Below are 24,371 nucleotides of genomic sequence, written 5' to 3' on the forward strand. Positions count from 1 at the left end.
TCTTGCAGTTTTAGATGGGTTTGTTATGATCTCCAATTTCTACCACTCATACTCACAATTTTTGGCCTTAATCAAAATGCCCATTTTTCCCATCACTTCAACAGGATTGAAATTACAGGCTGACCTCAGTAAAGATGGCCACCATTTTTCTCTAATCTTTTAATGTTATATGGGAAAGTGAAGCCAGCACTACCTATTGCTTCCAGTGAAACTGGAGACTGGCTGCCAACTTCCCTGAGAGTTCCATGGTCAAGAAATTGTGAAGATGGGAATGTGGGGTGTATGCAAGGGAACGTACAAGGCAGGAAGGAGATCAAGGGAGCATAGGGGAATGTGGGGATAGGGGATGTTAAAGAGCTGATAGTATGTGAGATGGAGGGGCACAGGGGAATGTTAGAGCAGGTAGTGGGAGAGGAGAATGTGATGAAACATTGGAGAGAAAATATGAGTGGGGCAGGAGACCTTGTAAAGCAAGGAGAGAGTCAGCATAGTGCAATAAGGGTGTATATGTATAGAGATAGTTTGGGATTAGAAGAGGGTGAATCCCCTTTCCCCAGAAGTCATCTGGAGGTCACATTTTTGAGTATACATTAATGTTGGATTTTAAACCTGAAACGATCACACAGAAATTGGGAGTGGGCAGCTTTTCCCTAAAAATCTCAGAAATCAGAAGGCAAATTAAAAACAATATTAAAACAATCACATGATTTATTGGAGTCTGAATCATGATTTCTGAACACTTGGAGTTGGAAGTACTAGACACTATTGACTACAAGGTGTTGACAGTGTAGCACTAAACTGGGATCTCACATACAGTAATTTATCTATGTATTCATAAAGGCATTTACTTTGGTATTAAGGCATTGATGTCATCTCATGATAAGCTTTTGTTTCCCTACAGCCCTCTTGTAGAATACTGCAAGGCACAATCCCATCTCCTCTAGTTTTCAACATACATGGAAGACTTCTACAGGAGAATGCGAGATGCCTTGGACTCCTATGCCAATAGGCAGATGGCACGCATCTCTTTTTCCTGCAGATGTCGTTAGCGTCATCACATTGGATAATGTAGTGCCTAGAAGAGATAAACAAAGTGATGAATATCAGCCACTTCACCCCACATCAGAACAAGGAGCTGATGATAGCAAGAGGAAAACACTTAAGTGGAGCTGGACAGGACAGTAATCTCATCTTCTGTTGAGGGCAGTACACTGTCTCAGGGTCATATTGCTCCCACTTACACACTTAGGGTATGTCTACACTACAGCAGCATAGCTATGGCTCTTTCAAACTAGTCACATCTATGCTGGGGTAAGGTCAACCGCGAGAACAACCATAGTGGGTCAGATCAATGGTCCATCTAGTCCAGTAGCCTGTCTCTACTGTCTCTACAGTGGTCAATGCCAGATACTTTGGAGGGAAGGAACAGTCCAGGGCAATTTCAAGAGAGCCATCATGTCTTCCAGTCCCACCATCTGGTATTTAGGGACACCCAGAACATGTGATTATATCCCTGACCATCTTGGCTAATAGCCATTGATAGACTTATCCTTCATGAATTTATCTACGTCTTTTTTGACCTCAGTTTTACTTTTGGCCTTCACAGCACCCCGACAAGAAGTTCCACAGTTTGACTATATTATGTGAAGAAATACATCCTTTTGTTTGTTTTAAGCCTAGACAATTGCACTCCTCCCTCTTAGCTGAATCATTGTGATCTACACTTTTGTCTTCTCCAAGTTAGTTTGTTGCAATTTAGCATACCTCAGTGGGATTGTGAAGACTATACAGAAACTCCACCTTGTACAACATGCTTCAGCCATTATTTAGGGGAAAACCCATCTACAAGAGAGCGCATCATACCATTCTCTGCTCACTCCACTGGCTGCCTATTTGATTCCATAAGCATTTCAAGGTCTCTGGGCAAAGGGAAAATACTAGGCATGTGCCATTTTATTGCTTCTTTGTGATGTACAAAGAGGTCGAAAGGATTCTTGCGCATTTTTTTTAAACAGAAAAAAAATAGTTTTTCTTCTAGATGTTTTGTTTACCCTGGAAAACTCCAGACAACTGCAGAACTGATAGGTTTATTATATTAGAGCTACCAAGGACATTATATATCATTAATTGCAAGAACAATTATTCCACCTGTTTCAAACACTTCTGTTGTAACATATTTAACTTAAAAATTTGGGGGAAAGAACTGTTTGTAAAAAATTCAACACTGACCATGCCAACCGCTACGGCTGAGAAAGCTCCTAATGAATGATTGAGTCATTCAAGGAATTCTCCAACAAAACAAGGGAAAGAGGGAAGAATTTTTTTTTCCCATTTGAAAACACTTTTCAGGACATCTTTATATATCATAAAGCAGCAAGAAATCACAAAACCCTTTATATATTTCTGCTTTGCAGATCATCTTTAAGGGCCTAAATGGTCCAAGGATTAGCTATATTGGTAAACACCCCTCTGTTCTCAACACCAAGACAGCTGTGTGCAAAGCAAAGCTGGTGGAACCCAAGGTGAAGCTTTTGGGAGCAAGCTCACCAAATGGGTTCACAACTAGCTGACCCTTGAGTGTCTTCAGATCTTCTATCCTCAGTAAGGCAGGTTGAAAAGCAAGTGGGCATAATTTATCAGAGAGAAAGTAAAACTGGAAAACAAACAAACAAAAAAGGAGCTGATGGAAAAGGCAGGCATAGAAAACTAGGGTCCTTTATGTAAAACTGGGAAGCACACAAAAAACGTGACAAAGATTATTTGAGGTCTGGAAAACATGCTTTACAATGAGAGACTTAAGGAGCTCAATCTATCTCAAATAGAAGGATAAGAGGCAACTTGGTCACAGTTTAAGTATCTAACCAAGGAGAAGATATTCAATACTACAGGGCCCTTTAATGAAAAAAGGCATAATTAAATCCAGTCATTGAAACTTGAAGCTAGAAGACTTCAGCTGGAAAGAATTATAGTTTTTTTTCCTACTACAACATTAAATAAGGAAGAAAAGCCTCCAAACAACAGGATCAAACAGTTCATATACACAGTCCTTGGGAATAGCACTGTGGGTCTTAACAAAATTAAGAAACTGGGTATTATTTTCATTTGGATACTTCAGCCATTACAACTGGCTAGGGACTCTCAAAGATGGTGTGGCCATTTGGAGTTTCCATGGATACAAAATCAGGCCCCATAGTTTATCAGATATTTAGTGGAAGAAAAGTTAGGAACTCTTTTGAAAGAGCCCTTCCAGAATCCGTGACAAAGTGTGGCCATAGATGCCTACATTAATATTTTGTTCAGGCAATTTATCAGAGATCTGTATTTCATGTCTGTTCAAATGCTTATCTTCTTTGAAGACCTGGTCCATGGGAAGTTTGAAGTTAAACTAACCCATCTGAGCTGACCATAATAAAGCATTTATTTTTTTAAAAAATAAGGTAGATGTATTCTCTATACCATTTTACAAATAGTTCAGCAATTAAATATTTTTCCATCATTGGGGATTTTATTCAGTTTTAATTTCCACAGATCTTTTGTAGGTCATCTCTAAGTTTCTCTGAAGCATTAAACTCTGCAAGACAACAAAACAGAGAACGTAGGTCAGTCTAGTGTTGTCTGCTTACTTGATTATGCCAAAGGCCCCAGATAGATGAATCTTTGCCCTTAACACTACTAATTTCTATTGGAGCCATTTTCTTCAGGAATATCCTGCAGCTTTCACTGCTGAGATCTTGACATGGCATGTAGCTAGCTCTCCTCTCAACTATATAAATGGTTTATTCCAGCATATTTCATAATTTATGCAAATAGCCTGACACCAACAGAGATGTTGGCGTTTTTAAGGGGTACAAGATCCCTTGTGCAAGAGCTTTGGTCAAAGCCACAGATAAAAGCTGAACCCAGTGCTTCTCTAGGCTCAGGTTTTATCTGTGGCTTTGACTTAGATGCATGATGTCATGCTGGATCCCATTTTTTTGCCTTAATAGGCATGGCACTTCTTTAGCTCAACATTTTATCATAGCTAGACTGAAATATCAATTTCCATTACAGCAAGAGAATTCTTATACTTGCACAGACATAAAAAATCATTACTGGTATGCACCTTTTGCCCTCATGCTGCTCCACATCCTCTTCAAAATGCAGCAGCTACACTTTTACACAGGTTTGATTTTCTGTACTCTGCTACCATTTTACTAAGGGTCCCATTCTTAATGGGATTCAGACAGACAGTGCACTTAAATGCCTTAGCATTAATGAAAGATGCCATCTTGACAGCCCTGGAGCAAAGTCTTATGTTTAATCCCTTGAATTCAGAGAATATTGGCAATGCAAGCTTTTCTAGTGTCCCCAAGGTAAGTTTTGAGGTACCATATCTCAGAGAGGGAAAGTAAATCTTTAGGCCCATTTCTTGGTTTCTCTACTAAGATTACTAGTAATGCCAATAATGAAGTAAAAACTCAGCAACCCACCGTCTTTCAGAGGGTGCTAATGTTTGTTTCCTTTTCAAACAGAAAAACAAAAATTGCCATGCTGAATCAGATCAGTGGTCCAGCTAATCCAGTAGGCCATCTCTGACAGATGCCAGTACCCAGACCCTTCAAAGGTGCAAGACACCATACAACAAACAATTATGGTATAAGCCACCACCCACCTCCATTAGTGGTGTTTTTATGCCCTGAAACACAAGGGTTTATAGACCTTACTGAAAAAAAAATCTAATGTAACAGTGGATTCTCTTAACCACATAAATGTCTAATCATTTTTTGAATCCTGCAGAACTCTGGACTTCAATTATATCTTGGGACCGTGAGTTCCACGGGTTGATTTTGCCTTGTGGAAGTAACTTCACTTTCTTCAAGTATAATCTTGTTCTTGTATTATAAAGAAGGGTAAATAAGAGTGCCCAATTCACATGGTCCACCTTTAACCCACCTCTGGAGTTAAAAGACCCTTCCTCCCATTGCCACATCTTCACAGTCCCCCTCACATCCTTTAATCATGGAGAGTCTGGTACCAGTATAGAAAAAGAGGCCATTAGCAGGTCCCTCCTTCCGATTTCACGCCCTCATCCTCCTTACTTTAAATTCTGTCTTCCACAAAATATCAAGGAAACAAACCACTTGCCACAGTAACAATCTAGGGAATGACAGAGTTTGGGAAATTTGCTTGGGAAATAAGGTGCTTAAAAAGTGGGACTGATGCAGCCATTGATTCATATTGATTTCTCAGCCTTAGTATACACTGGGTCTGGTGCCACCCCCGCCACCAAACAGCAGCCACGCAAGTTAGAGAACTTTATTAAAATATATCCAAGAAATAAACAACATTTCTAACAAGAGCCAGGAGAGAACTGAAGTGAGAAAGACATCTGTACAGGGAACATTGATATAAAGGTTTGTTTACATGCTTTATTTTAAAATGTTTCACAGTTTAGTCATTCTCTACAAAAATATATTTCTGAAACTTTGAATCCTCTATAAAAAAGCTGGTCAGCAGCAGTGAACCCAACAAGCAAAATGTACCTTAGGACAGAGCGAGCACCTCCTATAAGCAGATCAGTGTGACCAGGGCACTCCTGCCTCACCCTGGAATAGAAGGTTTTTGTTCTTTGGGATTAAGCTCCATACTCATTTTGAAGGAAGGCAATTTAAGAAAACAAACATTTTCCTTCCATCCCGCCAGGCTGCATAAAACCTGGGACAGGGGGCCGTGGATCAGTATAACATGGAGAACTTGACATCCTGGTGAGGGGAACATGACTGAGCCCCTTTCTTGATAATGACCAGTCCCAGGCTAAACAATACTAAGCACATAATCTGGGGTATAACTGGAATAGTTCACCAGCAACTGGAGAGCTCTTCCTTGGCATTAGGGGAGGATTCAGCTTGATTTTAGCTTAAAAAAAAAAAAAAACTTACATTTGTATCTTCATTATGGCAGGTCTGACCAAACTGGCACTCGTTTTCATTTCCAAATGCAGGTCTATGTGGCACTGGCTATAATGGAACCAGTACCCTCAGGGCTAATGCTTAAGTCAAGTTTATCAGCATCCAGAACTGCAGCTAGCAGGCCTCACATTTCTAGATATGTATTCCTAGTACACCAATCACCATGGTATCTAGGCACCAAATACAAGAATTAAGATGCTTAGTATTATTTCAAGTGAAATCATCTTCTCCACTCCTCCCTCAGGGAGGTTTTACTGGATAGGTCTTCAGAGATACTTGTGAATAAAAAAAAAATGCTGGCTCTTAAGTGTCTTGCACTTCACTCTAGAAGAGACAAGATGAACGGATCCTGTGTTTGGAAATCCCACACCTGAGACCACCTTAACCAAAAATTATCTGCCTTCCTGGATCTTTACACACAAGGCAGTAGTTTCAGCAGCAAGTTGAGAAAATAATAGTTATGGATAGAAAAACCAGTCTAATATAGTAATTACATTTATGATCAGCTCTCTGAATCCTTAAAGGAACCTTTCTTCCCACTTGTCCTGCATGTCTATTAGGAAAGCAGCTTTCTAAATTATAGTCTTGTTGAGTTTTTAGATTTAAGAGTAGATTGGCAAATTGTTGAAGGGAAAGAGAAAATGCTACTTTCACCTCCAATTAAAAAACCTGAGCTGCAGGTTTGCTCAAAGGCTTCTCGTCCTCATGACACATACCTGCCACTAATCCCACCTACCGTGCCCCAGTTCGACCTTCTAAAATCCTGAGAAGCCACGAAGGTATGTGAATTTTAAAACTGAATCAGCCTCATCCAGAACACAGAACCCGAGTGCCTGCATCAACCTTAGCAAACAGCCAAATTCATCTTCAAAATTAAAAACCATACAACTCCGAAGAACTGAATCACATCCACTAGTACTAGATAGTCATCCAGTCAAGTGAAAGTCCGAAAGGGAAAGTTGAAGAGTTCCACTTATTGCAAATACTCCTTCCTCCCTGGCCCCTTTACCCCAAATAAAAAAGTCACTTCAAGATGTCAGCACTAGTCTACAAAATAAACCAGTATTTGCCAACAGGATTGGAGACTGATTTAAAACTAGAAAAGAATACGAAAGCCTGAGAACTTACTTGAGAAGTTTTACAGCTTCATTCAGTTCCCTAAACTCTAAACAATTATCTAATTTGGTGGTTCCCTCTGCTCCCCACCCAATTTCCAGACTCCCTTCTTCAGAAACAAGGGACAGTCTGTTTCTCAGCAGACAACAAAAAGATCTGCCCCTTCCTTTATCAGTTATATGCACAGGCTGTTCAGCTTCCACATACCCAGCAAGACTCCTGGAGGGCACCTACTTTGAAGTACCTGAGCAACAGGAATAAAACACGAATTGTTGCAGTCCAAAAGAGTTGTCAGCTGTTAGACCATCTAGAAATACTGAAGCGTGTAAAACCCAAGAAGGGAGCAGAATTACTTTATGTGGGCCCAGGAGGATATAAATAGGAGTAATGTGATTAAATGAAAAAAAAGTAGGATGAATATCAGGAAAATCTTCCTGTCATGGAGTCTAGTAAGCTGAAGAATCATCTCCCCCCAGACAACGGCAGATGCACCAAGGGGCATTTAACATTGGACTAAGCCCCGAAGAGAACAATCCTCTCTGGCCTTGGGGGATGGGCTAACTGGGACCTACATCTCTTCTCTTTCTAGAATTCTAGTATAACATTTCTCTTGTGGATAGACTGCATTAGCAGCATGTGAGGTACAGGCATGTACAGGATCAGCAGTAACAGCTTCACAATGCTTTAATTTCTGCTGCCTCCCAGTGCAAATTTCCTACACTTCTGCATTCCCTCCTTCCATTTCTCAGCTGGGCACAGATTCCAGAGAGTCTCCTAAATCTTCATGACCATCTCAGGAGACATTACATCTGAGTGATTTACTTTAATCCTCCCAAAATATTTCATGAGTCAGTTTGTTCGCAGTCTCAGATTCATTCTTGCTTTTGTGCTCAGGCCCAGCACTAACATTACTAGAGCAAAACTTCACACTGTCAATTTGCAGCAACCCTGGCTATGCCTGTGCTCAGAGGCACATGGGTCAGGATAAGCAAGGCAGTGCATAGCACTGGGCATTGGCTTTCTTTTTCCTGCAATGCAGTACACCTGATTATATGCCTAACTTCTCTTCATTTTACTAGTCCTGCTTGAACACTCCCCCATCACCTGTGCTTCCAGAGACTGCAAGTCACTCTTGAAAATCTGCATCAAGTTTGGTATTGGAGGCACTGGGAGCCCTCCCTGTTCAGCCAGCTCCTGTTCTGCTGCATTCAAGCCCATGAGAGTGCCTTCCTGTGAAACATAACAGAGGCAGGGTCATGGGACACTACATGTTAAACTAATTTTCAAAGGGGAGGCAAGGTCACTGCTCCTGCCGCAGACAAGGAAAAAGATTCACCAAGAGATTAAAACTAAATTGGTTATAAAATATCTGTTGAAAGGCAAGAGCTAATGTTTGCCAGTAATGAAATGCATTCTCCTGTCCTGTGTGAACAGGAAACAGTCTCAGTGGGGTGTTAGAAAAGGTCCTAGCAGGGAGCTCTCCCCCTACTTTTTCTGCTGCCAGAGGAGAAGGGAGAGAGAAGATGCTATTGGTCAGTGGGGATTTCTCTGTCTGGGTCCTGTTTGCTCGTCTCTCCTGGGGAAGGGGTACGTGGTGCAGAGTGAGACACAGAGGGCATCCCGTGAGCTATAATCCCCTCCACAACCGCTGGCTCCGGCAGCCCAGGGGCTGCTACTCCCACTACTCCTGGAGGAAACCTGAAACCAACAGAAAACATGTGGAGATTACATGCCTGTCTAAGGAAGTGCACTGCAAAGGGAAAGGACAACAAAGCTGTGCCCTCACCCACATGTTCTGAATTGGCTATCGCAGCTCAGAGGATATGCAAGTCACGATGCTGCACTGAGCAAAAGTCTCCAAACAAAACTGCTCTGAGCTAAGACTACAGTAAATGCTGTCAGGACTAAATGGGCCCAGTTATGTGTTGATCCAAATGGCACCTACTCCCAGACAGCGACCAGCTCGGGGATTAAGGGCAGAAATGGCCACAGGGTCACACTAAACACACAGAAAATTTTGAGACAGATCTTGTCTCTACTAGAGAGAACAGAATGCCTGACACCCCATTCATACACCCAGAATGGCTAGAAAGTCTCAATATATACAAGAGGTTGCAGTTCTCTAAGGGGAACATGCTGCTGGATACACCTCCCTGGTCTGTGATAGGAAGAGATTAGCAACTTCTAAGCAAACTTTTCCTTCCTTCCCATTATCCCTGACTATTTCTCAGGGGGGCCGGGGGCGGGGAGAGAAGAGGTAGTGATTCCCCCCTTGGAACTGAGTACACATTAACAATCCTCATAGTGTCCATGTTACTGATGGGGAAACAAATACAGAAGGGAAGCAACCTGCCCAAGATCACACAGTGAATCTGTGGCAGAAAAATAGAACCCCAGACACCTGTTCATAGTCTCTTGCCCAATCCACTGGACCATGATGCCTCTCATTTACAGTCCAATCGTGGGGTGAAGGAAAGAGTGCAGTATGCAGACAATAATTCCATGCTGGGGTGCAGAACTTCATCATTCCCAGGAGGCAGATCCCTTTTCATGGACCCACCAGGGTACCACATACCAAGGGATTTCTCTAGCACTTAGCCTTTCAAAATCCTTGCAAGAGAACTGGTGCCCAGAAGGTGCATTAAATGATCCGCAGAATCCTGAATTCCCAGAGCTGGTACAGACTATCACTCTAATTTCAGACAGGGAAGCTTAGTGCTTATGGGCCAGCTAAAGAAGCAAGGCTGACAGATTTCTGAAGAAAACCTACCACCCATTCAGCTTGTAAGAAGAAATATGCTGCCAGGCAAGAGCAATTCTCAGGGGCCCAAAGAAAGGGCTCTACCCAGGATGCTGGGGTCTTTATGTAAAAGATAAGCACGTGCATAAGTGACCTGCACATTAAGCAGGAGCTCAGAGAGCCTGCTTCTCTCACCTGTAAGCCGCAGCTCCATTGAGTTCTGGGTGGACAGCTGCAGGATCAATACTTGGCCACTGAGCAGCTAACAGCAAATACTCCTTATTAACACAGTTCCTCAAAGTATCAGGTATGTGACCTGTGGTGACACCAAGAAGGGCAGAGGATAGCAGGAGACAAATAAGAAGTGAAGATGCCCAAATATTTTCACATGAAAGCAGCGAGGAAGGGACCCAACAGCCCCTCCCACCTCAGTACCATAGGACAGAGGTGGGGAGAGATCTAAATCAAGATCCTACACACACACTCAGAGGAATATTCAATGAATTGATGGTCCCCTCCCCATCCCTGGGATCTCAGGGAAGGGGCGGCTCCTTGTGTTGCAATTGCCAGTCCCCACCTTCACAGGAGACACTGGACACAAACACTCCCAAGAGAAAATGGGTGCACAATGCAGCCATCAGTGAAACCATTCTGTGGGGGAGGAATGAGATGCCAGACCCCCGGAGGGAAGGGGAATATGACATCAGTACTGATCACATACAACTTGGGGCAGAAAGAGTAAAGAATCTCTCTCTAGCATTAGCTATGAGACCCTCATAAGTCAAAGACAACCAGTGACTTGTATTCCAGCTCCAGAAATGAGTCAGTGAGCACCATCCCAGCAGACCTAGCTTTAACAAAACAGTCAGCAGTTACTGTTCCATAGTCCTGACTCAGGAAACCAATGAATAACTCCCATCCCCGCAGCAGCTGCAGAGCACCAGGGCAGACCTGGCCTCCCCAGTTACCTGTGATAGCTCTGCGGATCTCTTTAGCTGCATCTTCCCTGGACTCAATGGAAGCCTGCTCACTGTACCAGGCTGTGTGAGGGGTGCAGATCACATTGGGAGCATCTTTTAGGGGCCCCTGAGCAAAGCTGTGATGGAAAAACAAACATGTGGTTTCTGCTGGAAAGTGAAATCCCCTGTCTGTCCTCCCAGGTGTAACCATGACCCAACTGAAACCAGAGAATTATCCAGTGCAGAAGAGCCATAGGATGGCAGCGGGTATGTGGCTCTGGTGTTACCTGAAGGGTTCAGACTCGTGCACATCAAGTGCTGTTCCTCTGATTCTCCCCTCCTTCAATGCTTGTGCCAAGGCCTTCTCATCTACTAGCCCCCCACGGGCTGTGTTCACCAGAAAGCAGCCATGGCGCATCTGGAGAGGGGAAAAAAAAGTGTTTGAGAATTCCTGCCTTCCTGTGGAGACTGGAGGAGACCTCTCAAAAAGAGCAGGAACCTAACTCTCCACCTTGGTGTCCCTAGCCTCTGTTTGCCAGAAGCTGGGAGTGAGCGACAGTGGATGGATCACTGGATGATTACCTGTTCTGTTCATTCCCTCTGGGGCATCTGGCACTGGCCACCTTTGGTCTGACCCAGTAGGGCCATTCTTATGTTCTTACATAACCTGCAAAGCTTAGGAAAAGTCAGACTCTCTCAGAGCCAACTCGGGAGAAGAACACTTGCCAGTTGGGTCTACAAAACTAACTTCTAACACAGGAAGCGGGAAAAGGAGCTGATAGGTTTCCCACCCTAAAAACCCGTACTTCTTTTAGTGAAGTAGTTGAGCAACTGATCAGTGCAAACAAGATTCACAATTGCAGAAAACTGGACTGATTTATTCAGGGGGTGCTCAATCCCAGGAAAGCATTGAAAGGCATCAGCAGAGTGGCAGGAGGAGAGCCTGAGACCATCTTAGCTCGGGGTGCTATGGGTTGGGATCAGGGGGGCATTATCAGAGCTGTGTGAAGGCGTTTACACAGCCTCGGACCGAATCACTGCTGGCTCTACCAAACATTATCAGTTACTCATTTTAAATGTAATTTGAAACTAAACCTAAAACATTCTTTATAAAATGAAATTATTCAAAGACAGTCAATCATATTCTTCTCCTAAGAACAAATTTTGCACAGCACAAAGCCCAGGCACCCCAATGCACCCACTCCCAGCCTCCGAAGACAGCAGGAGCCACAGAGCAGAGGTAGCAGGATTCACATGCTATCAGCCTCTGTGGAAGCAGCAGTTTGTGTTCATTCATTTCCCAAGTGCTTTGTGGGGAAACCAAGCTTCTGGCTGCACCTGTTTAATAGTGAAGTCATTGATGAGGTGATGATTATGTTCATTCAGACTGCAGTGCAATGTGATGCAATCACTGTGCATTAGCAGGTCCTGCAGAGTTCCTATTCGCTGTAACCCCAGGGATCGCTCCACGCCATCTGGTAGATACGGATCATAGAAAATCACGTTGAAGCCAAAGGGCTTGGCTCTCAGGGCCACTGCCTGCCCAACTCGGCCTTCAAAAGAGAAAACATACTCATGTCAAGCAAAACGCAACACAAGCATAACACAAAGCTGCTAGGGGACTGGAATATGGATAAGAGTCATTCCTAGGACTCAAGGGTTCTGTAGCCCTTCAAGGAAATGACAGGGCAGATAGTGGTCATTTATACGGTTCTATGTTGCTCCCATGATGAGAATTAGCCCTCACCCATGGTACAGCACCCAACAGCACTCAGCCCATTAGAGAAACATAAAGAGCTCCCAACGCCAGGTCTGGATCTCGTTCCACAGGCCCAACAGACAGACTGGGGAACAGGTGACCTGACTGCAAGTGCTTCAGGAACCATCTGGAATTAGAAACACTCAGAAAGCTCCCAACACTATGGCTAGCATACACAGTGACAGAACTACCACTGGAAGGGACCATCTGAAGCTTACAGTTTTTCTATTCATTGGAACATGAGAAAAGAAGAGGTCTTACTACCATGACTATTGCCCAGCTTCTGGGGGCAGCAGCATTGCACTCTAGGGCAGTGGTGGTATATATTAGATGTCTGATATTTATAGAAGTTAGCTAGAGTATTTCACTGGTTAGCAGCCACTGAGGGAGTATCTATTCCTGAGGCTAAGTGCGACACCAACATTCCCAGAAGCTTTCCGAGCTCCCTTTTCAGCCTAACAGTCACCATTTCTTACCAAGGCCAATGATGCCCAAGGTCTCACCACGGATACGCACAGCACCTCCAGCCACCTCTCGAATTTGCTCCATGCTTGAGGCTCGGTTTCCTTCCCGCATAGCCTGATGAAGCCAAGTAACCCGGCGATACAGGTTCAAGATGTGACAGAGGGTAGAATCAGCAGTCTCTTCCACAGAGGAGGAGGGGATGTTGCATACTGCAATGCCTAGAAAGAGGAAGTACAAATGAGATTCCCAGCACTGCCTATAGCACCTCTGCTGCAAACTCTCCTCATACAACACAATGGCTAGAAGACAGCAATAGTCCTGGAGCATGGGACTTAGGTAGCACACGGCACCAACCCGAGCATCCAAGTTTCAGGATCCAGCCTTGTATTGAGATGGAGAAGTTCCCCGCAGTCTTTTAACCTCCAGGAAAGCTTCCTAAGTTGCCTTGCTTCTAAAAGACCATTAGACTGTACTACCACCACAGAAACATGGCAAAATCAGAGAGCTGAGCTGTACGAATAGCACAGGAAGCAGCGTCTAGACTGTCCATGGCCAAGGATGCAACCCAGAGGTGTTCCTGAGGAATTAACTAGCAGACTGTAGAAGCAGAGATGGCTGAACTCTTCCAGACCTCATGCACCAGATGCTCAAGGCCAGGCTGAAAGCATAGGCTTCCCCAGCAGCTGCAAACACAAGGTAACTAAGTCATTAAACACACAGTGGGAACCCACAGGAATCCTTCTCAAAATCCATTTGAGATTCCATTTGAAACAACTGTTACTTAAATTACCATTATCAACTGTTCTATAAAGCAACACAGACCCGCTCAAAATACCATAGGCAAGAAAGATCAATTAAGTTCTGGTTTCAGAGTAGCAGCCATGTTAGTCTGTATCCGCAAAAAGAAGAGGAGTCCTTGTGGCACCTTAGGCCACGTCTACACTACCCACCGGATTGGCGGGTAGTGATCGATCTATCAGGGATCAATTTATCTCGTCTAGTGTAGATGCGATAAATCGATCCCCAATCGTTCTGCCGTCGACTCCGGAACTCCACCAGGGCAAGAGGCGGAAGTGGAGTCGACGGGGGAGCGGCAGCCATCAATCCCATGCCGCGAGGACGCAAAGTAAGTGATTCTAAGTCGATCTAAGATACGTCGACTTCAGCTACGCTATTCTCATAGCTGAAGTTGCGTATCTTAGATGGATACACACACACACACACCCCCCAGTGTAGAAGACCAGGGCTTAGAGACTAACAAATTTATTTGAGCATAAGCTTTCATGGGCTACAGCCCACATCATCGGATGCATAGAGTAGAACATATAGTAAGAAGATATATACATACACCCACATACAGAGAACATGAAAAGGTACAGTAAGAGGCTAATTAATTAAGATAAGCTATTATCAGCAGGAGAAAAAAGTTTTTGTAGTGATAATCAAGATGGCTCATTTAGACAGTTGACAAGAATGTGTGAAGATACTTAACATGGGGAAATAGATTCAATATGTGTAATGACCCAGCCACTCCCAGTCTCTATTCAAACCCAAGTTAATGTTATCTAATTTGCATATTAATTCAAGCTCAGCAGTTTCAATGCTAAGGGAATTAAGGTCCTGAAAGATTCATTGCTCCCAGAAAGCAGGGAAATGTGAAAGCACTGTAGAGAACCCGAGATATATTCTGAGTAATCCACCACAAGGAGGGATTGGATGCAGTGGCCTTTTTGGAATGATAGTTGGCTAAACTGCTACATACTGGCTTCTGTTAGGTCTCCCTGGCTTGAGAGGACTCTTAGGATCCCAAGGAAGGGCCAGCATCTCCAGAGAATTTTTCAGCAAACAAAATCCTTTAAGTAGCCAGGAAAAGAAAATCATGCCCAATGGGATGAAATTATTTCTTCCGCAAAACTTAACCCTAGAATCTAGGAACTTAGTTGGGAAAGGAAGCTGTTCTGGAGCCTTAGCCCATAGTATTTTGCCTTGACAAACGTAAAAGGACCTAAAAAGACACAACAGTAGCCCAACAGCTAACTAAGGACCAGGAAAGAAACCCAGGATGGAAGTGAAAGCACAGATGATTCAGCATTGTACACACCTGTTGATTGAGCCTGTAATATAGAATAGAGATCCAAAAAATTCATTTGGATCCCTCCACAAGCAGTTGGAACAGCAATGGTTACACTCACTCAATCCCAAATATCTGACACTTTTACTCCATCCATTCCTTATGCAGTGCTCAGCCAGAATTTAGTTGCATATAAAGTCTAGTTGCATGAAAAGGCATGGAGTGATTATTAAACATTTGAACTGAACTTGTCCAATAAAGAAGTCAGTTCTTTCCGTGTGGTCTTTGTATTTGTGGTAAAGACCTGATTAAATCTAAACAGGTGCAAACCTCTTCACCTGTAAGTGTAGTATTCAAAGCTTAAGTTTAGCCTTCCTTATGTCCAGGTCTCAGGGATCTTCATGATCCCTAAATCTGAATGACCCCACCTTAACTCTCTTCTCAGGCCAGCTGCCCTTTAACCTTTGAGTTCAAACATTCTGCTATCTAAAGAAGCCCCACCCTAAACAACTCTCTCTGAAATTCTTTTATGTGGGTGTTGGCCAGCATGGGTATTGTCTCTCAAGAGCAAAGCGAGAAAAGAAATATATGTTATATCCTCCTATACATCCACACTGTGGTCATCATACCTAATTCTGCAGCTGACTTGATGTCCACATTGTCATAGCCACTGCCAATACGCACAATGACCCGAAGGGCTTTGAACTTCTCCAGGTCCTGGCGGGACAAGGTGATGGTGTGGTACATCAAAGCTCCCACAGCTTCATTCAGCACCTACAAACACAAACAGAAAGCACACCAGCTTGAGAACCATTCCCTACTCCTGCATCTCCATGGTGGCACAGAGCTAGTCAGCTTCACCCCCACAAAGGCTCATTTACTCTCCCTACCTTCTCATGGATTTCCTGAGTTGACTGAGCATCACAGAAAGCCACTGTAGCAACATCCTTCAGGATTGGCATTTCCACAGTGCAATCCCTCCCATCTAGGAGTGCAACCAGTGGTCGGGCAGGCATTGGGCCATTCACAATAGGAGGCCGTATACCTACAGACAAAGACAACAGTGATCAGCTGTGCAGGAGAGAGGAACAAGTGAATTCTGGAGCCCATAAATAACATGAGCAAGGGGGTATACATACATCAGCACTGATCCAGCAGGGCACAAGAAGCTACCCTCCCACAGTATAGAAAAGATTAAGGAAGAAAATGGTCAATGGGGATGTGAAAGGGTCAACAAGCTCAGAAGAAATGTAGGAAAATGAAGCCAGAATAGAAATATCCAGACCTCTGATGTGAAGAGGACACAGCAGAAAGTTTTGAGCGAGGGCCCAGAATGAGCAGCCTCACCAGAAACGAGGTTCAGAGCATTGTATTAATAGTGCTGAATAAGAAAAGACATGCACACACAGAAGTGTAACAAGGGTCTCAATATTGTTACAGAATTCTTTTCCCAGAAATTTTCCTCAATTCATGTTATTTAAAAAAACAGAAAGGGCCTCCTACCGATATGGTGGCCACCATATTCTGGATTAAGGAAATAAAAGGTGAGGTCAACCAACAACGGGTTAACAGCAGGACCTGTTCTTCACAATTCCTTATGTCCCTAGCTGCTCACATTCTGCTTTCCCTCCTAGACCCTGGTTTGAAAGATACCCCTTTTTAGAGGGCTCCTAATAGGAACTTCCTGCCTCATATTAGCAAAGACAGGAAGCACCAACTGAGAGCCAGAAGAGTGCAACCAGGGGGCTCTAAGGAACTGTTCCCTGCAGGAAAAGAAAATGGGTAAGCAGCTGGCAACTTTATTTCAACTGTTTTAAAGATATTTCAGTTCATTATCCAACGTTAGCCAACTCTCCCAGAGTTCAATCCTAGTGTTTGAATGACTTCTAGGGAGGATTGCTGTGCCAAAGCTGAAGGAGAGTTTCCTGCAGCAAGGAGGCCAGGCAATAATCACCCTAGAATACTAGCCCAAGATGTCTCTCCAAGGAAAGCTATGCCTCATCCCTAGCTTGCACTCCTAATACAACAGAGGATTTAGATATTCTTTCATAATAGTCACAGCCTCCACATTCTCAGCTCTGAATCTCACTGTGAAAATTTCTACTGCATCTTCTAAAGACTTTCAAAAATCTTCATTCACTGCAACGAGAACAGAAAAACAGGGCATTTTCTGGGAGATGAAAAGTGATGTGGTTTAAAGAGGATGCCCCAAATGTATCTTAATCCTAATCCTCTGGATCTCTAGGCTGTGGCCTGCACAGAAGAGAAGTGAGAGCAGAGCACCTAGTTCCACTGGAGTCATTCCAGTTGTCCCTGCCTGTAGGAACTGAGTTTCAGTTTTACTCATCTCACCCAAACACCGTTTTCCAGAAACAGGGCAGTGTCCGATGAAGTGAGCTGTAGCTCACAAAAGCTTATGCTCAAATAAATGTGTTAGTCTCTTAGGTGCCACAAGCACTCCTTTTCTTTTTAAGGGCTAGAGGGTTACCTTCACAAATCCGGTCCAGCCTCTGACGCTTCACTTTATGTCTGTCCATGAGACAAGCCAAGACTGACCTGAGCAGCCCTGAGGGGAGCCTCTGCACAGGATACTTGGCTCGGATTCCCTGAGCAATGCTGAAAAGAGATGGGCGACGATATTAGGGTTATTCCTGAACTCCGGGCCCACGCCACACACACCAGTGGCGGAACCCTTGGAGCCCAACGCCCTCGCCCCCGGGAGTCCCTTCAAGGCAGCTGGGTGCGGAGCCGGAAAAACCGTGGGCCCCTCCCCCACCCGAGCAAATCGCGCACTGCCCGGGCGCCAGCAACGGGCGGGGGAATCCCCACGACGGGACGCGACTCCTCACTTCCCCCCGCTCCAGCCCCTCCTGCGGCCGGACTCCGCGCGCCAGCGGGGTCTGTGCTCAGGGAACCGGAGGGGCTTCGCTCCACGGACGTGCGGCGGCGCCAGGCCCCCGCGCGCTCCGCCAGGCCGCCCCTCCCCCGCCTGTTTCCCTGGCCGGGCGGGGGCAGCGAGGCCCGCGGCGTCACAGCCGGCGGAGACTCGCTCCTCCCCACAGCCCACACTCACCGCCGGGCCCAGCTCCCGACTCCCAGCAGGAAGCGGAAGGGCCAGGCCGAGTCCGCGGCGAGCGGGGCCCCAGGCTCCCGTCCCTGGGCAGCGCCCCGTCCGGCCCGGCGCGGAACGGACCCGCGGCCATAGAGACGCGTTGCAGAGCGCCGCTCGCTTCCGTTTCCGCTCTGCCGAAACAACATCCGGTTCCCGCTCAGGCCGGTCCCGCCAGCGAGCGCCCCTCCCCCGCCCCGCGCCGCCGGCGGCGGCGAGCAAAGGAAGCGGACAGAGCCGCGGGGCAGCGCGCGGCCGCCGGTTCGGAGCTGCGCACCTGGGGCCGGCTCCCGCTTCAGCCCTTGCCGCGCTGTCACCGCGCTGGGCCCCGGCGCGCGGCCGGCGTGGAGCGGCTGCAGGAGCCGGCCCCGCTCCGCAGCCGCTGGGACCGCGCGGGCCTCGGCGCCGCCGCCGCCCCGCCAGCCCAGCGGCAGGACTCGGCGCCGCCGCCCCGCGACACACGTTTCACTGAAGCAACTTTTAACTTTTTCCTTTAAAAAAAACTCATCTGGGCCAGGGCCGCTGCCCCGCCCGGCCCCCGCGGCGCTGACGCCCTGAGCAGCGGCCTCCTCCGTGGGCGCGACGCTCCCGCCAGTGGGGGGGCTCCGCAGTCCGGAGTGTACATGCGACCCCTCGCTTCTTCAGTCCGGTCCCGGTCCCTGAAGTCCTGCTGGAAAAACGTCCTCTGGCTGGCCAGGTGCCAGCTTCGGTTTCTTGCCTCATCTTCCTCTTCCTCACTCAGCACTTGGCCGTAGCTGCTGAAGGGGCTTGCGGGTTGCAAGCCAAGAACCACGATGGAGCCCTGCCTTCCTCAGACCTGTCTAAGAAACAGAGGCCTCCTGAGAACTGCTTCTGTCAACCAAACAAGAAAGATTAGGAAGCTAGAACAGAGCCCTCCTTCCAACAGTGCTAGCAGGGAGGATGAATGTACCAGTGTTGTGAGATTTCCCTAGCATAGCACCGGGAAAGGCTCCCTGCCTGCAGTACCAGCTCCAGCCCCTAATTGCTCTGCTTCCTGGACTGTTATGGAACAGGAGCAGTCTGCAAGGTGTGCAATGACATGGCCCTGACAATCTTCCCTCTTCCCAGTCTGCAGTGATAGCACAGATACAGATTTACACAAAGCCGCCAGCACCTCTCTTCATCCTCACCTGTTGGGATCAACTTCTGTACAGAGAAGAGGACCAGCCATTTACATAGGACACAATTTCATCTGCAGTTACCTGTATAGGCTGAACATTAACAAGGATACAAACCCTCCTGACCAGATCATGACACTTGTTTACCTTTCATTGTATATTCAACAGCCTAAAACAGTGTTTTTCTTCTTACTTTTTTTTCGAACATTTGAAGTGTCAAGTCCTAGCTTTTTACTTTGGGGAATTTGGGCATGTTTTTTCTGCAGGCCTAGCAGATTCTCCATCATTGCACTCTTTACATCAGGACTGGATATCTTTCTAAGATGCTATAGCTCAAACAGAAATTCTGGGCTTAATGCATTTATTGGGTGAAGTTCTTTGGTCTGTATTGTTCACGAGATCTGACTGAATGATAGTAATAGTTCCTTCCTGCCTTAAAAAAAATTGACAAAAAAAACCCAACAAACAACCCCCTCTCCAAAAAACTCTGTCTCTCCCTTCTTACCCCACTCCTTACACCCTACCTGGTTCATCTTGTAGAAGCCACGTCTGTGTGACCAGGCAAAGGCTATGAAGGGAAACACATGGAATCACCGCATCACAGGAAGGGTGAAACCCCCCCCCAACATCCCTACAGGCGGCAGCAGCAGCAATAACAAGCTTCACCTCCAGATCTAGAAGCACTGAACAGATAAGGGACACCTCTGCAAAACTTATCACAGCACCCTGTGGAACCATAGACAGGATTACAGTGGATTTTTGCAGTGCCCAGTGGAGTTCCTGACCCACATGGTGTTCTGGCTGGAGAGTGAGTCCCCAGCCAGGCCCAATCATACAAGAGACCCTATTGAGTTAGCAAGTGCCCAGCCCCTGCCCAATGAGTAGATCCGTTTCCTTGCTGCCACCTGAATGATAATTGTAATCAGAGAGGAAAATATAGTGCACACACTAAAATAGTATCAAACACATACCTTTCCCCTAGCTCCTCTGTTCTGGTCTCTTTTCACTCCCCCCTACCTTAGTCTGTGCAAACCACACAATTAGACACTTTTTGTGTCCTCCTCCCGTGCATCTCCAAGCCTTTGTGGAGTCCTCACTGACCTAGTGCATCATCTCTGAACACTCCCCAACTGGACTAGAATAATAGAATATCAGGGTTGGAAGGGACCTCAGGAGATCATCTAGTCCAACCCCCTGCTCAAAGCAGGACCAATCCCCAATTAAATCATCCAACAGATTTTTGCCCCATATTCTTAAATGGCCCCCTCAAGTATTGAACTCACAACCCTGAGTTTGGCAGGCCAATGCTCAAACCACTGAGTTATTTCCTCCCCACGCCCCTTCTCCAAATCCCACAGGGCCAATTCAGTCAAGGTGGAAGGGGCTTATTCCTGTTGACAAGAAGGGGTGAATCTCAACAGAGGGGAAACTGAATTGGCCTTGTAAGCACTACAAAAAGTAATTTTCTCTCTGTTGAGATTCACCCCTTCTTGTCAACTGCTGGGAATAGGCCACTTCCACCTTGACTGAATTGGCCCCGTTAGCATTGCTACACACACACACACCCCCGCCCTTGGGAAGGCAACTCCCATCTTTTCATGTACTGTAATATATATACACCTGCCTACTGTATTTTCCACTTCATGCATCTGATGGAAGTGGGTTTTTGCCCATGAAAGCTTATGTCCAAATAAATGTGTTAGTCTCTAAGGTGCCACAAGGACACCTGGTTGTTTTTGCTGATGCAGACTAACATGGCTACCACTCTGAAACCTGTCTCTTTTTTCAGTTAACTTCTGTTAGGCATCTGACAGCACTTTGGGTATAATCAGTCACATTGTTTTCTCCTCTTGTTCATGTCTCACATTCCTCTGCAAATAGAGCTGCTACAGCAGAGAGGGAAAAACACTTTAAAATATAGGAGAATAACTGAAAAACAAAAAAAATATCAGCAGGGGTCCTTGGGGGCAGGTGTGTGTGGAGAAGTGACAGACACTCAACCTAGAGCATCTAAGGGGCAGGTCTGGGGGTGTTAGGAGGGATGCACTCAAGTGAGGGGCCCTTAGGGAAAGGTGCGTGTGTGGGCTGAGGAAATACACTCAAAGCAGAGAGCCTCAGGAGGTGTTGGGAGAACACACTTGGTTTTGTTTTAAAGTTTCTAGACCTTATGGCTGTGAAGAAAGCCTTCCAAACATGACTGAATTATGGGCTGACAATTGGATTGGGGCCAAGGCTGCAGCCAACAGTTGGCAGATGTGAATTTAGTGATGGGTTAAATCCTAAACACAACAGCAGATTATGTATCAATGCCATTAACTATTTCACTGCTAATCACTTTAGCAGAAACATCTTGTGATGCTGGATGCAGTAGCAAATCTGAGGCACTTACCACCATCACATCAGTGGGGCGCAAGTCATGGACTAATAGTTGGCCACATGTAAAACTGATGGCGGGAAGTATGTGTAAGAAGTGTGCTGTTCTTTGTCGTGAAACCCTGCTGTCCCATCCTCCCTCCTCATGATCCATGTCTGAGCCTAGTGAGCAACTGAGCTAGCATCTTCTCCTGTTATCTTCTTCCCCCTTTTACTGATCCTCAGGCAGGATAAAAATTTCTCTTCCCCCCCCACACTTAAAAAAAAGTATATTAAATACATTTTCTTTTTAAAAATCAAACCTGTTTAAAATTAAATTTGAAATTATGGCAACTTTTTAAGGCCTAAACTCCCCACATTCAATTAAAATCACTTAAATGAAAAATATGCTGCAACAGGGAGCCCTCCTCAAATTTTAATGAGTCAGAGGGTGTTACTTCTTTAATTATACACCGAATCAGTAGGAAACATTAACTTTTGAGGTCAACTCAAGTTTTATAAATATGCCACAACATCATGAGCTGCATTAAGTAAGTATCTATATTATTGTCAGTCTTTACAATAGAAGGAATGCTGGTAGTCACATTTTTTCCAAATGGAAGTACTTTTAGTTTCTCTTGTGCAGAAAAGCTTTTGCCTTAATTACTTTTGGTTTCAGTTTAGGTAGCAGATGGAGAGACTGTTTTCTTCAGTTGGACTAGTTCAAAGTTGAGAAACCAAATGGAAGTTGAAAAAGCAGGAAAACTTGTTTTCCTCTTCTAGTCTGTGAATAAAAAACAGGTGGGAAAGGAGATCTACTAATTTTAAGAAGTTGAAGGATATGGGGCCAGATTGTCAGAGGTATTTAGGCACCTAAAGATGTAGACTACTTGATGTAGATGTAGGTACTTTTGGGTGCCTAAGCAGGTTGGGCAACTAATTCCTATGGATTTCAATGGAGTTAGGCACCTAATCCCACTATGCACTTTTCTATAACTAAATACTTTTGAGAATCTGGTCTGTGGTGATTAGAAACAATCAGCTCACTAAGCACAGTTAATTCCTTTGTTTAATATATTTAAAACATACTGATGTAACATGTTTTGATAAACTTACTTTTTTATGTCTCCAGCACATTTAAGATGGTTTTATTTAGCAAATAAAAAATTTTAAAATGCCGTTTTGAGAATTTTTAATTGAATTCCAATTTCCATCCTAATGTAGCTTGACACAGATCACAAGTAGAAAGTCATCATCTAGTAAATAAGAATTGTGTCACTCACCATTTTCTAACACTCTGAAATTGGGGGACACAATGTATTCAGGGGGGAGCATGAGAAGCATTAGGAAAAAAATACTGCACATATTTTGCCCACACCAATGAATAACTAGTAAAGTTGATTCCTCCAGATCAGGGGTTCTCAAACTGTGGGTTGGGACCGCAAAGTGGGACTGAGCCCTGCCAAGGCTGGTGTTGGCCCTGGGCCGCAGCAAGTCTGAAGCCCAAGCCCACCACCCAGGGCGGAAGCCCAAACCCATGCCCCACTGCCCAGGGCTGAGGTTATATGCCCCCCACCCAGGGCAGAAGCTCTTGGACTTCATCTCTCCCCCAGCCTGGGTAGCAGGGCTCAGGCAGGCTCAGCCTTCTGTCCCCCCTTGTGGGTCACGTAGCAATTTTTGTTGTCAGAAGGGGGTCACAGTGAAATGAAGTTTGAGAACCACTGCCCCAGGCATATCAGGTCTTCAGAAGGTGCTGTGCATTTTGATGGATTTCTGATAAATTTGCATAACATTATACAAAGTAGTTGCTAATCTGTACGTTAATCTGTTTGCTACAACACAGTGTGCACATTTAATTGTGAGCATCTACCACAATCACAGTTTTCCTTTTGCTCTTATTACTATGGATTGTTGGCTCATTCATGCAACAGGGAAAAAAACAAGTGAAAAACAAAAAAGCCTGTTTGAATCCTTTCTGTTTGAATCAATGCCTTACTGTTTTTAATATTTAGTGAGAATTGCATGTTGATATTTTTTTTAATCGGTATATGACTTGTGTGGTGGGGGGGGGGGAGTGTAAACTACTACAGACATAAAGAAGGGGGCGGTGATCAAATAAGTTTGAAAACTGTTCTAACAATAAAAAATGTAAAAATTAAGAATCCAAATGAATGTATGTTGATCTACATAATTGCTTAAATAAATGTGTATAGATATAGTGTATCCTCCTGGTGGGCAGAAAGTAGTATCAAATTTAGCAAGAAGTTTATATTGAGTTGCAATTCTACATATCAACCAATGTGAATGAACCGCTCTTTAGAAAAATAACTAAAAGTACAAATGCAAAACAAGATTAAAATCAATTATTTAAAGTTTCCTGCTTGTTGACTTAAATCATTAATAAAATCAGTGATTTAATTCACTTTGCCAATGGCTATTTCAGTGCTGGTTCGACACAGCAGGGTGCAAAACACGGGAGCTCAGAGGGAGGAGGAGGAGTGACAGGGACAGGGTCTGGAGAGAGAGAAGATTTGCTAATGTAAATCTTAGGTTCAGGACTGGACAAGCAGGGAGGAACTACCACACAATTTCCCTTTGGAAAATTACTCTGCAGCAAGGTAAGGTTTGGGAGCAAAACAGATTTGCTGATGCAAGAGAAGCAGGGCTGGTGCAAGGTGGTTTTGCACCCTAGGCGAAAGGAACTTCCACCTTG

The 24,371-nt window shown here is 45.0% G+C and overlaps 1 protein-coding gene across 6 annotated transcripts; it reads right to left on the minus strand.

The window, feature by feature from the left end:
- Nucleotides 1–690: 690 nt before the first annotated feature.
- LOC311525262 (C-terminal-binding protein 2-like) lies at nt 691–23,993 on the minus strand. 6 transcript variants are annotated; one of them, XM_084637224.1, is made up of 10 exons: nt 18,132–22,002; nt 17,547–17,674; nt 15,949–16,103; nt 15,688–15,832; nt 12,999–13,205; nt 12,102–12,316; nt 11,051–11,181; nt 10,773–10,900; nt 10,000–10,120; nt 691–1,075 (listed from the first exon to the last, which is right to left on the minus strand). In XM_084637224.1, exons 1-10 carry the CDS (start codon nt 18,314–18,316, stop codon nt 856–858), a joined length of 1,635 nt encoding a protein of 544 aa, XP_084493350.1. In that variant the 5' UTR covers nt 18,317–22,002; the 3' UTR covers nt 691–855. The 6 variants fall into 6 exon arrangements, with proteins under 6 accessions (XP_084493350.1, XP_084493355.1, XP_084493353.1 ...); XM_084637229.1 differs by lacking the exon at nt 18,132–22,002 and adding an exon at nt 17,908–18,111; XM_084637226.1 differs by lacking the exon at nt 691–1,075 and adding an exon at nt 3,485–3,571 and having other exon boundaries at nt 18,132–21,999.
- Between the last annotated feature and the right edge of the window lie 378 nt (nt 23,994–24,371).

This window comes from Lepidochelys olivacea (assembly GCF_965140295.1).
Source record: "Lepidochelys olivacea isolate rLepOli2 genome assembly, chromosome: 8".
In the NCBI taxonomy this organism is placed as follows: Eukaryota; Metazoa; Chordata; order Testudines; family Cheloniidae; genus Lepidochelys; species Lepidochelys olivacea.

Bases quoted from the DNA above. Each gene is read 5' to 3' on its own strand.
- LOC311525262 (XM_084637224.1), bottom strand. From the start codon at position 18,316: ATGTTGTTTCGGCAGAGCGGAAACGGAAGCGAGCGGCGCTCTGCAACG. The intron at 15,833-15,948 runs GTAGGGAGAGTA...TTGTGTTTGTAG, and splicing joins CTCAGGAAATCCATGAGAAG to GTGCTGAATGAAGCTGTGGG. The intron at 11,182-12,101 runs GTGCAGCCAGAA...TCCCCTCTCCAG, and splicing joins ATGACTTCACTATTAAACAG to ATGCGCCATGGCTGCTTTCT.